This window comes from Lacerta agilis, chromosome Z (genome assembly GCF_009819535.1).
Source record: "Lacerta agilis isolate rLacAgi1 chromosome Z, rLacAgi1.pri, whole genome shotgun sequence".
Classification (NCBI taxonomy): domain Eukaryota; kingdom Metazoa; phylum Chordata; class Lepidosauria; order Squamata; family Lacertidae; genus Lacerta; species Lacerta agilis.
In genome coordinates this window covers 40,633,900-40,648,727 of record NC_046331.1, presented here as the reverse complement: position 1 = coordinate 40,648,727, position 14,828 = coordinate 40,633,900, and the positions used below count along the sequence as shown (strand labels likewise).

General features: G+C 44.9%; 1 protein-coding gene across 2 annotated transcripts; it reads left to right on the top strand.

Annotated features, from left to right (window-relative positions):
* The first annotated feature begins 7,483 nt into the window (after window positions 1-7,483).
* On the top strand, window positions 7,484-13,109 carry SLITRK2 (SLIT and NTRK like family member 2). Of its 2 annotated transcripts, XM_033137694.1 has the most exons (3): window positions 7,484-7,856; window positions 8,451-8,679; window positions 9,683-13,109. In XM_033137694.1, exon 3 carries the CDS (start codon window positions 9,726-9,728, stop codon window positions 12,297-12,299), a length of 2,574 nt encoding a protein of 857 aa, XP_032993585.1. In that variant the 5' UTR covers window positions 7,484-7,856; window positions 8,451-8,679; window positions 9,683-9,725; the 3' UTR covers window positions 12,300-13,109. The 2 variants fall into 2 exon arrangements, with proteins under 2 accessions (XP_032993585.1, XP_032993584.1); XM_033137693.1 differs by lacking the exon at window positions 8,451-8,679.
* Window positions 13,110-14,828: the final 1,719 nt, after the last annotated feature.

Genomic DNA, 14,828 nt, shown 5'->3' with positions numbered 1-14,828 from the left:
TGATCTGAGTTATTAATATAAGCAGCTTCCTATGTTTATTTTATTTGCTCACTTGTTTAAAATTACTTCTATACAACTATTCATAAAAAAGGTCAAAGCGGATTACATAAAACCATTCACACACACACACACACACACACACACACGTGCGCACACACCTAAACATACCAGGAACCAGCCATTATGGAAATAGGTATTCTTAATTGCTTAGATAAATTTGATGGAATATAAAAGTTTTCAGCAGGTGTTTAAAATTCGAAACACTTGCTGAAAGGTAATTTTGTGGTGACCAATGTAACACTAGTAAGCTTCCTTGCATAATATTTTGTGTTTTAGCTAGTATTATTTAACTGCAACTAACATTAAACTATTTGTTCATTAACCAACTTGATCTTCTCTATAAAAACAATCAAGAGGAATGCCACAGGTACCATAGTTTAAATGCTTCCTTTCTACTCTGTTTTAAAAGATGTGACCAATGTAACAGTTTTGCAGCCTCAAGAATTTACCTGTAACTTGAGTGTTTTCTCTAAAAGTATGAATCAGTTTCCCCTCATAGAATTGTACAGTTGGAAGGGACCCCAAGGGCCATGTAGTCCAATTCCCTGTGATGCAGGAATATCAACTAAATCATGCATGACGGGTGGCCATCCAACCTCTGCATAAAAACCTTGCTCTTTCCCAGCTTCTACCAACCTAGCAGTTCGAAAGCACGTGCAAGCAGATAAATAGGTACCGCTGCGGCAGGAAGGTAAATGGGATTTCCATGTGCTCTGGCACTCGTCATGGTGTCCCATTGCACCAGAAGCAGTTTAGTCCTGCTGGCCACATGACACAGAAAGTTGCCTGTGGACAAACGCCAGCTCCCTTGGCCTGAAAGCGAGATGAGCACCACAACCCCATAGTCACCTTTGACCATCCAGGGGTCCTTTACCTTTTATCTTTACTGTCATAAAGTTCATATTGATGTTAAGTTGGAATATCCTTTCTTGTAACTTGAATCCATTGGTTTGGGCCCATCAGTGGAAATATATTAAAAGAGAGCTAATATTTCAGGGGCAATAGTCAAACATGGTAATGTTTACTGAGAACCCTGGGAAAAAATATTTTTCTTGCAAAAGACCTGTGATCAGTGTAATGTAACCAATGTAACAATTCATTTATAGACACCCACTAATGCCTCCTAGGGAAGAACCTATGCATGTAACACTTTCATATGCTTTCACAAGTTGCAAGTCAGCACCAAACCCATGTGGGAAGCTTTACTGCCCATGGGAATTTACACTTAGCTATGGAAACCCCCTGGTGATTTGTTTCTTTTCAACCCCACATTTATCATTTGCAGCGAAAACAAATGTCACAGAAGTCCCCCCTCCTTTTTTAAAGAGAATTTCATACTCATAAATATCATATTGCATTATCTGACTATAAAAACTCCCCAAACCCTTTCTTCTCAATTTCCTAGTCTCAAACTCAACAATAACAATGTTACCAGCTGACAACAGTACTTATGTAGCTGTTTCTGGTTCTGCACTTTCTTCTAGGTTTATTGCATTTATCACAGAGGCATTATTTCTGGTGTTTGTAGTGTTTATTTTAAATTAGGATGCAGTGGATCTCCATAAGCGTTGAGTCCCCTATCCCGGCTCAGCTAGAGACATGCTGGTGTAAGTTCATCATGCCAGTTCAATTAGTGCTTAGATGTCTGAGCTCAAGCCAGCTGAGCTGAGACTAGTGAAAGTGGGGACAAGACCACAGAGGGACTTAGGCTGGATCTCAAGCGTGTTCAGCTCAGTCAAATGATCTGGCAACCCAGCATAGATCACAGTTTCAAACATGTGTTTCCCCTTTTCCAAGCTTAGGCAGTGCAACAGCCCCACTGCTGAATGGAGCTTGGACATGTTGTAAGTTTACTCTGGCTTAACTCACACCAGCTTGCTTTACACTAGTTTCTTTTGCATAAGATTTTTGTTGTTGGCATCCATCTGTCTTGAGAGACAATGGAGTGCCCCTCCAGGGATGATGAAGTCATACCCCTGCATTAGTGCATAGGATTGCTCCCCTAATAATTATTACAATAATTACAACAGTCCTAAAAGAGGTTTAAATGTCACACGTGGCAACACGTTTATGCTGTGCAAGTTCCACCATTGTTGTGTTATATTGATCACGAGAAATGTGGTATGAAAAACCCATTTCAGTTAACATCATAATACCTTTTCTTAATGCTATGAATCTTAAAGAAGAAAGTTAAAACATATGGTGCGTATGTTTTCTTTTTTCATTTATTGGAGAGGGGTATGTATTTTTGTGACTAACATAATATGCTCAGCCAATGTAAGCTTCATTGTCTTAAGCTCCCCTGATCTTGTTAGTTCACCAAATGAGAAAACCAAACCATCACTGTAATACGGCATCATCAACATGTTCTCTATTTTCTTGGAAAGTTTTCAACTGAACTTTGGGGGGGGGGGGTGGAACCAAAGAAATTCTGAGTCATCTTGCATGTCACATTTCTGGTTGTTTTACTCACATGTTTCCAGATCTCGAAACTTTGGAAGATTAACTTTAAAATGATATACAGTGGTACCTCGGGTTACATACCCAATCCATTCTGGGGTACCGTTCGCACCCCGAAAAGTACGTAACCCAAAAAACACTTCCGGGTTACCGGAGTACGTAACCCCAAAATATGTAAGTCGAAGCAGACATAACCTGATGTACAATTGTAAACAGATCATGTGAGCTATGCATTAAAATGAAAGATGAATCTGTAGGTTGACATTTTAATACAATTATCCTGAATCTCTATTGTCAAAGTATTGCACAAGACAAGACCAATGATACTAAAGGCTTAATTTCTTGTTGCTGTCAGATCAGTCTTGTGAACTTGTTGAATGACCAGTGATGCTCCTTCAAGTATTCTCAGTGATGAAGCTGGGATGTAAGAGTTCAGGCAGTCCCTAAGCAGGTCAGGGCTTTCTAAATTAATACAAGGACCTTATCAATAGTTGATAAGCAGCCAATGCAGATGTTTAAATGGTTGTTGGCCAAATGCCCCCCCCCCATCAGCAGTCTATCTGCACTAGCTAGTTTGTTATATATGTTCCCAAGAGGGTCACCAATTTGAGTAGGGTTGGGATGGGGAATCCAAAATGAATATTGGCAGGAGGTTGGCACTGTCAAATTGCACTATGTTTTCCATCTGTGCACACATTTGCTCCCCCACCCAGTTCTCACTGCAACATTCAAAATGGAACCAATATAGGATTCTTGTTCAATAATTGTTAAAGATGGTCAATTGTAATGAACTGATGTAGCAGTTACTGTGGTTGTGTGTGTGTGTGTGTGTGTTTTGTCATTGTTGAATTCTAAATAAAGTATTTAAGAGAAAGGGGGAAAATTGTATTCTGGGCCAATTGTTGTATCCAGTACAAAGACACGGCACCAAGCTCTCCCACCAACCCACCACCAGAATTTCTTTTCTTTCAGTGCTGTTTTATGTTGTGAAATAACACTGGCTAGACAGCAGGTTTCAGAGCCCTAAGAGAACCTGCTGGGTCTGTCAGCTGCTTAAGCTGCAGTGAGAGAATGCCAAGGCTTGGAAGTTCTCTATGGTCCAATGAAGCAGGTTACAGTTCATCCTTGTGCATTTTCAATAAGTAAAGTGGTCCCCCCCCCATCAGTTGATCCAGTGGAGAAGGATGCTAAAATATTCCACAGGGCAATATAGGGATCAATCTGCACCCTCTCTGCCACATGACTAAAGCACACATACGGCCCAGAAACATTCAAGTGCCTTAAAGCCCAAAACATCTCTGGATGCCCTTGGCTATGAACACTCGAAATGCAATGTCCCAGTAGTCAAAGTTTACTGTGAATGGGTAAAGAAAAATGATTATTTTAGACTACTTATCTTAGATGAGATCCCATTCCGTTGCATTTTACATGAACAGAAGCAAAAGAGAACACAGATCTGCTACCCTCAACAGCTGCATGGAAGGAATGTGAGGTTGAGGAGAAAAACTACTGTAAATGATTGCTTAAATTCTTTCATCAATACCATTACTGTACAAGAAGTGCAGAAGCCCTGCCTACCTTTGCACGGGGCCCTCGAGGACATGGAGTTTCTCCATACGAACAAATATTGCATTGTTCCAAGGCTCAGTGCCCCAAGTACAGGGCAGCTGCCTGTTCAGGAGCTCCTTTGCATTTGATTACCCCATCTCAAGTCTAACCTGTGCAGGGAATTCTTTACATAGGCCAGCCTGTCAACTCTGCATCTTAGCTGTGGTGGGAAAGGATCATCATATAGGGCTGCTGTTGCACAGGATAGTGAACTAACATACATGAAAGATGGAACTATTAAACTCCTTATGAAACAGTTTGAACAGACATGTCCTCTTGCCTAACTGAGGAGGAATGAATCATAGATCAGTGATAGAGTACATGGTGTTTTTGTTTCTGCATGCAAAAGATCCCAGGTTCAATCACTGACATCTCCAGGTAAAAAGAATAAGGGGGGAGGTAATGGGAAAGTCCTATGCCTGCAGAGCCACTATGTGCCAGAGTAGACAATATTTAGCTAGAACCTTAGACCTGATGTAGGAATATGGCTCACCATAGCTCTTCATCCAGTTCTAATGGAACTTTAAAATGCACAGAGCTTTATCAAAGCCACACTGCTGTAAGATGCACAGGTTACATTAGCCAGAGCAGCCCAAATAACATCTGGATAATCTCTGTTGGAAATCAGTTTCTGGACTAGGTAGGCTGTTGGTCTGATTTAGCAGGGATTTGGGTGACTTACAACAGCCTTTAGAACCATACTAATATATAGAAAGGCAGCAATTCAAAATGACACACACACACACACCTTCCCAGAAGCAGTGTGTAAGGATCCACCTAATGTTTGGTGAGATAAGAATGGTTTAAGATGGTGCTTGAAAATCACCAGTGTTTTATGTATTGTAGTGTAGCACCGAGATCATATTTATATCCCTTAGATGCAGTCAGTGCTTTTTTCTGGGGGCAGTACTCCCCTACAAAAGAAAATAAAGGTTAAAAGTGTGGCACTTACTTAAACAGCTTCATGATGTATCAGAGTACCGGCATCCTTTTTTTTCTTTCTTTCTTTTAAAAAAGAGCACTGGATTCAATTAATGGAAATCACCAGTAGAATTAATCTAGGTTTTCAGACAGCATCTCTGTTTGTGGTGGATTTGGCTTCATTTTGGGTACCGGTATCTAAGGACTGCTTCAATTCACTCATGACACAGTCGTAAAACCTAGGTGTGCCACCAAATGTACACTTGGCAGAGAGGGGCATTTATCTGTGTAAGAGAAATGTTTTCTGTTTACCTTATTTGGTGTAAATGAGATATTTTTGGTGTTTATCATAATGTATGGCATACCATGATGTGTGCATTGGACATGATAATGATCCATGGCACAGAGTGATGCTAAGTAAACACTCAAACTGTTAATGATGCATCAAGTACTACAAAAGGTCAGTGACACAGTCCATATCTAGAAGATTTTGGGCTGGTCTGCACATACACAGCAAAACATTTCAATGCTGTGTACTGAGCCAGATCACTGGTCTATCTAGCTCAGTGCTGTCCTCACTAACTGGCAGCAGTTCTCAAGGATTTGAGGCACAACTCTCTCCCAGCCCTACGTAGAGTTGCTGAATCTGGATTCTTCTGCATGTGAAGCAGGTGTACTACTGAGCTATGGCATTCCCAAATGGAACAAAGGAAGCTGCCATATACTAAGTCAGACGATTGATCCTCCTAGCTCAGTAACATTTACACTGACTATCAGCAGCTCTCCAGGATTTCAGACAAGGATATTTCCCAGTCCTGCTTTTAGCTGTTGGTAATCAGTGCTTTTTTTCTGGGGGAATGCAGGGGTACGCATACCCCTAAACATTTTGTGAATCTAAGTTTGGCCTCATTGAGGGGCAGTATTTCAATCTGAGTAGGAAATGAGAGTACCTCTAAACATCTTTACTTTTTAAAAGAAAAAAAAAATACTGTGTTCTGCCCCATCAATCAGTCAAACGGCTAGCTGCTGCTACTAGGTTGTATGGATTATGTACGTGTTGCACACACATACATTATTTCAAACTGTTGTAAGCTTCCCAGAGGTTCTTTAGGCCAAAAGGTGGGATATGATTCTTCCGAATGAATGGATAAATGATTTATGTGTGAAGTGACTCAATCAAACAGCATTTGGGATGATGGGAGTTGAAAGGAAAGCTCTTTCTGCAGAGGTAGAGATCTGTGATAGCCCATTCATACTGATCTCTTCTAGTCAACAGCAGGAGAATGTTGACAATGGTAAGGTGTGTGTGGGAGGGGGGATTGAAGATGGAAAATAAGTGGGAAAGAGAAATAAGAGACTGACAATAATGGAAAGATGAAGGAGGAGGTAGCATGGTGTAGCAATAAAATGGATAGTCAATAGTTTCAGGTTAGAAGAAAGATAGGACTTACACCCATGATGCACATAGTTCATTTATGGAATTTACCAAAATGCTGTGATGGCTAGGCATTGGTGTAGAGGCCTCAAAATGGACATTGTACAGACACATGGAAGATAGACCTCGGCCAGTGACCATTTACCACCATACTTAATGGAGACTTTAGATTCATTGGCAGTGGTACCACTGAGTCCTAGGAGCTGAGGGGAAGCAGCTACTGCATTCATGCCCTGCTTGTGGGCTGGCTGGAAGGAAGGAGTGATACCTCAAAGTGGCAGAGCATCTGCTTTGAATGGAGAATCATAGAATCGTAGGACTGTAGAGTTGGAAGGGACCCAAGGGTCATCTAGTCCAACCGCTTGCAATGCAGGAAAGTCCCAGGCTCAGTCCCCAGAGAAGGTCTCAGCATCGCCTGGTAGGGCTGCGGAGAAGAGGCCCCTGCCTGAAACCTTAGGGGGAGAGCTTGATTTTAGCGGCTGCGATGCTGAGCTAGGTGGACTAATGCTCTGATTCAGTACAGTATAAGACAGCTCTTTGTCGTTCCTATCTGGTTGGCTATTGTGGGGCGAAGGGATCTGTCACTTTGATCTGATCCAGCGAGGCGATTCTTTAGGCTCTTTGAAGACCCGCGATCGAATTCTGCCAACAGCACAGAAGTGGAGTTGGGGCGGGTGGTGGGGTTCTCCCCCCGTCACGCTCAGAGTCCATAATTCGCTTTCATTGCCTTTCTCCTCCCTTCCCGGAGGAGGGTGTGCGCGCGCGTATGAAGGTCCACAGGAGTGAAGGAGACCCTGGAACCTTGGAAGAGCGCAGTCGTTTGTGCCAGTCTGGAAAAGCGACAGGAGTGTGTGTGTGTGTGGGGGGGGGGGGCGGGCTAGCTTTTATTTTTAATATATTTTTATTATTAATATATTTTTATCAAAACAAACAAAAAAGAGTCTCCGCCCCGTGTTTCCCCGGCTGCCCCAGCAACACCATCCCCGCGTGTGACGTCAGCCCCCAACTCGGTCCAAGGCGAGTCTGCCAAAAGGCTGCCCATTCAAAGTGCTTTGGCAGCCGTCGGAGCTGGAGAGCGAGAAGCGAGCGCTGCTGCCTGCTTCTCCCGGTTGCCCACGCCTCGTCTACCGTTTCCTCCCAGACTTGCCTATCCCAGCAGTCGATTCAGCAGGGGAGGCTTTGCAAAGGTCCCGCTGAGCATCCCCCGGAGAGAGAGTCACAGAGGAGGGGGGGAGAAGCATCCCGTCCGTGGTCCTTCCTTACCTTCTTGCGAGGCGCTCTTTTCGCTTCCTCCGGCTCCCAGGCGAGGATGCTGAAGGCGTCGTGGCTGCGCGAAGAGGCGAAGGAGGGCAGCCTCCGCTCCTCCTGATGAGTGAGTACCGCAGCCCTTGGCTCTGGCGCCAGCATGCCTGCCTCCTTCAACGCCCCCCCCCCCAAACCCGCTTCCGCCTCGGCTCTTTTCACCCGAAGCTGCTAGAGGTTTTTTAGGAGAGGGGTTTTTGGGGGGTGGCGGTATATTATTTCTGTAGTATTCCTGACCTTGCGAAAACCAACATAAGTGGGGAAGGACAAGGGATCTGAGGGAGATGTGGGAGATGTGGGGCGGTGGAGAGCTAGAAGGGGGTCTCAAGTCGTATTTGATCTCCCCACAATCCTGTTTTCTCTGCGGAAGAGGAGCCAGGCAGTGGTTCAAAGGAAATGCAGGGCACTGGAGAGTTCAGGAGGACAAATGATTTTGGAGGGGAGAGGCACGGGGGGGGGTTCAGTTTTGGGTGTCTGGAGCTGACTTTGGTCCTTTGAGCTTTCTCCTTCCCCCGTGGTGTGAGGATGCTTCAGTTGTACAGAAAGAGCGGGGGGTGGGGAGAGAGAGAGAGAGAGAGGAGAGAGAGTTTAGGGGTGCAGAGTTATCAAAGGCTTAGATTGTGTCGGGATTCTCAGATGTATGATTTTCTTTAAACAATTACAGTATTTATTTATTGAAGGGGTGGAAGAGGATATGATGCTTCCTTTGGATTTCCCCTTCCCTGAACTAGAGGTGCAAAAATAATAATGCTGGAATAGGTTTTAGAAAAGATTGAGTGAAGAGAGCAAAGAAGGTCAAAAGGTTTACAACAGCAAGGTCTACAGACATCAAACATGTGGTGAGAGAAGTGGGGTGGGATTCAGTTCCCACCCCCAATAACCATCTATGTCAGGTAATTTTTGGCTGTGCTGAAATCCTATTGAAATTTTGGAGAGAGAGAGTTAAGAACAAAAGGTTCCTGGGTCTGCAAGGTTCATAGAACATCTTTTAAAGTGTTTGTGGGGGGGGGGACATCAATTCCATTGCACTCACGTCCCTCCTTCAACCTTCCTATTGGGTAAACTAGGAAGTAATTGAATTATATACAAAGAAGAAGAAGAAGGAAAGAAGAGTGAGACAGACAGATCGAAAGAAAGAAAGAGGCAAGATTTCTTTTCTCTGATTAAGATGACAGGACCCAACCAAGGCGTTGGTTACAGCTCTTGATGAGTTGATGGGATTGGTAGCGAGTGATCGGGATGGAAATTATGGGGCTGAGAGTCTACTCCACAGCACTGAGAGCTTTTGATTGCTGTGAAAATGTGGGAGGCGGAAAGAAGCAGGCAGGGCTAGCTGGGTAAAGCTGTGGGGGATGAGCGTAGCTCCTGCCTTGGACAAAAGTGGCAAGGGAGGGGTGGGAAGTGCATGGATTTTCAGGGGAGGGTGCAAGAGGAAAAGCAGAAAGGAACTCCAGAGAACTGTCAGATCAGGAAGTATTGCTATAGTAATGCAACCTGGCTGATGGAGGGTGGAGAGCAGGGATGCTAGAGTTAAGTAGGACATGGGGCTGTTAGCAAGCTAATGCTTCCCACATCCTTCTGATCCCCTTCTCAGGAGTTCAGGGGTGGTGGGCAGAGCTGGCAGAGAACAGGAAAGCTTGATAAAGAAGACCAAATAATAGAGGGAACAGACCGTAGGCCTGTGGAATCAAGGTGATGGGAATCATGAACTGAGAAGATGGCAGGGGACATGTGAAAGGTGGCAGGGGGCCTCTTGGAGAAAGGAGGCCCTGAAATGCATGCCAAGTTCAGCACACAGAGCTGCTGAATTTTTCTACCTTGCCAGCTGGCCATTGCCAGTGTTGTTGTTGTTGTTTAACCAGGGTTCTGATTTCCTCCCTCCACACTTCCCTCCAGGTTTGCCTGTCCGCGCAGAAGCTGGGCTGGACGGAGCATAAAGATGCTGAAGGGTGCTTGGCTGCTCAGTGTCTTCACAGTGGCTGGGATCTTGCCGACAGAGAGCCGCAAGCCTGCCAAAGACATTTGCAGCAAGAGCCGCTGCCCTTGCGAGGAGAAGGAGAACGTGCTGAACATTAATTGCGAAAACAAGGGATTTACGACCGTCAGCCTCCTCGTGCCGCCGCCATCCAAGATCTGCCAGCTCTTCCTCAATGGCAATGCCTTCACTCGCCTCTACCCAAATGAGTTTGTCAACTACTCCAACGCAGTGACCCTGCACCTGGGCAACAACGACATGCAGGAGATCCGAGCTGGGGCCTTTGTAGGCCTTCGGACCCTTAAGAGGCTACACCTCAACAACAACAAGCTGGAAACCCTACGAGAGGACACTTTCCTAGGCTTGGAGAGCCTGGAATACCTTCAGGCTGACTACAACTACATCAGCGCCATCGAGGCCGGGGCTTTCAGCAAGCTCAACAAACTGAAAGTCTTGATCCTGAATGACAACCTCTTATTGTCACTGCCCAGCAACGTGTTCCGTTTTGTCCTGCTAACTCATTTGGACCTCAGAGGGAACAGGCTGAAGATGATGCCATTTGCTGGAGTCCTGGAACACATTGGAGGCATCATGGAAATCCAGCTGGAGGAGAATCCATGGAACTGTACCTGTGACCTCCTCCCTCTCAAGGCTTGGCTGGACACCATCACTGTCTTTGTAGGGGAGATAGTCTGCGAGACCCCATTCCGGTTGCATGGCAAAGATGTCACCCAACTCACAAGGCAGGATCTTTGCCCACGAAAAAGTGCAGGTGACTCCAACCAGAAGGAGAAGCATTCCTCCCACTCTGACACACATGCCCAGAGATTCCCCCCAACAACTAATTCTGCCGTTGGTGCCACCAGAGCCCCGAAATCCAGTCGCCCACCCAAAACAAGGAACCGCCCAACTCCACGGGTCACAGTATCTAAAGACAGGCAGATCTTTGGGCCTATCATGGTTTACCAGACCAAGTCCCCTGTGCCACTCACTTGCCCAAATGGCTGCGTCTGCACTTCTCAAAGCTCTGACAGTGGGTTGAATGTCAACTGCCAAGAGAAAAAAATTGGCAACATCTCTGATCTCCACCCAAGGCCCACCAGTCCAAAGAAACTCTATCTCACAAGTAATTACTTGCAAACTGTCTACAAAACAGATCTCTTGGAATACAGCTCATTGGATTTGTTGCATTTGGGAAACAACAGGATTGCAGTGATTCAAGAAGGTGCCTTCTCTAACCTCACCAGTTTACGCCGACTCTATCTCAATGGTAATTACCTTGAGATCCTGTACCCTTCCATGTTTGAAGGGCTGCATAGCCTGCAGTACCTCTATTTAGAGTATAACGTTATCAAGGATATCCTGCCACGTACCTTTGATGCCCTGGGGAACCTTCACCTGTTATTTCTGAACAACAATCTGTTGAGGTCCCTGCCTGACAATGTGTTTGGGGGCACAACTCTGACCAGACTCAACCTGAGGAACAACCATTTCTCATACTTGCCAGTGCGAGGGGTCCTTGACCAGCTTTCAGCTCTGATTCAGATTGACCTCCAAGAAAACCCTTGGGATTGTACTTGCGACATCATGGGGCTGAGGAACTGGATTGAAAGAGTTACAGAGCAAAACAACCAGCAGTTGGGGACCCCTGTCGTTATTAATGAAGTCATCTGTGACTCTCCCACCAAGCATGCTGGAGCACATCTCAAGACCTTGAGCAAGGAGGCCATCTGCCCTGAGAACCCCAATCTGTTAGATTCTTCTTTTCTGTTGCCAAATCTGAACACAGACATACCACAGGCCTTCAGTATCTTTCCCAGCTCCTATCCAGAAATACGTACTGAAGTCCCTCTTTCTGTCTTAATTTTGGGCCTTCTGGTCGTGTTTATTTTGTCTGTCTGTTTCGGGGCTGGTCTGTTTGTCTTTGTTCTCAAACGTCGCAAGAGTATGCCAAGCGTTCCCAGCAGTGCCAACAATCTTGATGTAAGCTCCTTCCAGTTGCAGTATGGGTGCTACAATAGCGAGGCGCACGAGAAAGCAGAAGGGCATGTGTATAATTATATCCCACCTCCTGTCGGCCAGATGTGCCAGAACCCTATCTACATGCAGAAAGAAGGCGACCCAGTGGCTTACTATAGGAATCTCCATGAGTACAGCTACAGTAATCTCGAGCCTAAGAAAGAGGACTCTGCCAGCCTAGCATTTACAATCACTGCAGCAGAAATGCTGGAGAAACAGGGCTTTTCGAGGGAACCAGAGTTGCTGTATCAAAACATAGTGGAGAGGGTCAAGGAGTTGCCCAGTGGAAGCCTGGTCCATTATAACTTTTGCACCCTCCCCAAAAGACAGTTCACACCTTCCTATGAGTCGAGGCGACAAAACCAGGACAGGATAAATAAAACAGTTTTGTACGGGACTCCCCGGAAATATTTTTCAGAGCAATCCAAACCTGAACTTCCTTTATTGCAAGAGAAACTACAGACTGAACCAGACTACCTCGAAGTTCTGGAAAAACAAACTGCCATAAGTCAGCTGTGAAGTGGAGCCGGGGTTGGGGAAGGCTGGGCTGAGGATTCATTTGCTGGGGGAGAAGTCTTAAAAAGAAAGAAAGAAAGAAATGAAAGAAAGAAACCCAATTCCGAACTTGACAGACCAAGGCAATGTGTCAAATCCTCAAGAGTTTCCACATTTTAAATTCTCAAACAACCCTTCTACAACGCCAGGGCTATGATGGGTGCTTTTCTTTTTCTGTTATGTCCCCTTTAAGTTATTGCTTGGATTCCTCCACATCCCATCCCTCAGCCCTTTGGGAATTGAGGCTGAACCATAATGTTTTTACAGGAGCAGTTTTGCCTACATTTCTTTCCGTGGTGGGGGTGGGGACATAGGACAGTGAAAGGATGCTGGGGGGGAAGTTCCCCCCCCTCCCGTACACTTGAAAGGGAATAGATATTCTCCAAAATTTCTCTCCTCCCCAGACTTAGAACATTTCTTCTCCCCCCCCACCCCCTTTTTTGTAAATAATATTGTCAGTACAGCTCTTTCAATTACCAAGTGCAGCCACACGGCGTCACTTCTTTTTTCCTTTTCCTTTTTGGCATTAAAGTGCCTTTGCACTTTGAGTACCTTATTACTTAAGTGTTGCGCTTAGCTTTGAGAAACCTGAATCTATTTTAATGTGTTGTGTATTTTTTTTTCTTTTTGAAATTATTTTAAAAAGAAGGAAATGTAAAAAAAAAAAAAAGATCTCTTACGTGTCGGCTGCATTCAGCTGAAAGGGGCTGCTGTTTCACAGACAGCAAAAACCAGCCCGTCTTTGTTAAGTGATTCTAGTTCAAAGGCTTTTTTTTTTTTAAAAAAAAAAAAATAGACTGAATTGTAAATTGTATAAGTTTCACTCTTTCCCAGCCCCCATCAACATCTTCTCCCCACCCCATGTCAGGTTTTTGGGTTTTTTATCTGGAAGATTGCAATCAGCTAAAAAATTACCAGTGGGTTGGGGCGCTCTGCTGCCCCAGTTGGGAGTGATAGTTCATTAATAAAAATTCATTTAACATGATAAGAACCCCATTCAACCAATGTCCCATCTTCACTACACTGCAGCTCCTAACACCATTGTAGTGTTCAGTGTTTTCATTCCACCCCCACCCCCCAGGTTATTTGCCTAATTAAGAGAGCATTACTCTCTACCTGTAAATATTTTTTTCTGCAGTAAAATTAGATATTTTTATACCTTTAATGACAGGAGTTTACCTTACTCATGCTGGAGGATAAAATTTAAACTGTGGGGGAGGGGCATCTTCAACCCCCCCCTTTTCTTTCCAGGCATAATATTTTATTTATGCTAAGCATGTCTACCAGTAGGTATTTCCATATATCACCCTGAATAAGGAAAGTGCTTGTTTAATCTTGGACAACCTTGCAGAGGATTTTCAGCGTCTGGAGTAGAACTGGATTAAAATCCCTTTCCCTGCAGAAAACCTACGGAGTGTCCTGGGTCTAATTCCTTTGTGTTAGATTTTACCGAATCTAAATACGCACACCCTGTCATCCATACACATCAGAAAAATGACAAGGAATTAACACATATCCAAGGCAGCAATTCTGTATTCCCTGGGAGGGTACACCAGGGGTCAATAGGTCTGCATCCAATGCTGGTCTTACTTAGAGCAGGCCCACTGAACTCAATGTACATGCCTAACTGTGACCTACTAAATTCCCTAAGGAGAATTCAGTTGGACACCAACCTCCCCTAAGGATGTTCTGGGTTGATTTCTTTGAAGGGAAAGTGAGAGATCTGCTCACAGAGACAAGAGATCTTACCTCAACAGGCCTCTCTCCTCACCACTGCACGATAATAGAAGCAAAAGGGGTACTCCCTTTTCTCAAGGGCTGGATCAGGGATCCTTGCATCCAAAACCTTTCAATTCTCCCCACACACCTCTGAAAGCCTACACCAATCACTCCAATTAAAAATGCACAAAGAACACATAGATTCTCCCAGTACTGCCATGCTGCTGTGTGCTGTTTGGAGAACTTGGGTCCTCCTGTCTCACTTTCCCACCTACACCAAATTATCTAGAACTAAGCCTCATTGAACTCAATGGGCTTTACTTTGGTGTTGCCTTGGCAAGACTTGTGTTGTTAATTGGACAGAAGAAATGACCAAACTCTTCAGAACATACAAAGCTGCCTCACAAGGAGTCAGACCACTGGTCCATCTACCTCAGTACTATCTACACTGGTCAGCTCTCCGGGCTTTCTGACAGGGGGCATTGACAGCCTTCCATGGAGATGCTGGGGATTGAACCTGGGACCTTCTGCAGGGAAAGGAGATGCTCAGCAACGCAACTTCCCAACTGCTAACTTTTGCTTCTCATGGTGAGGGTTCAGATACAGCTATAGATAGATATAGGTGTCAGATTGTGCAATGGCCCTCCCCACCAAATCCTCTCCTCACTCATACCCTATGCCTTTCCATATATGCTCTGGGTGTTTGTGGGTGGGTGGGTGGGGACATAGAACAGATTTAGGATGTGCACGGGGAGGGAAGGGGAAAGTTCCATT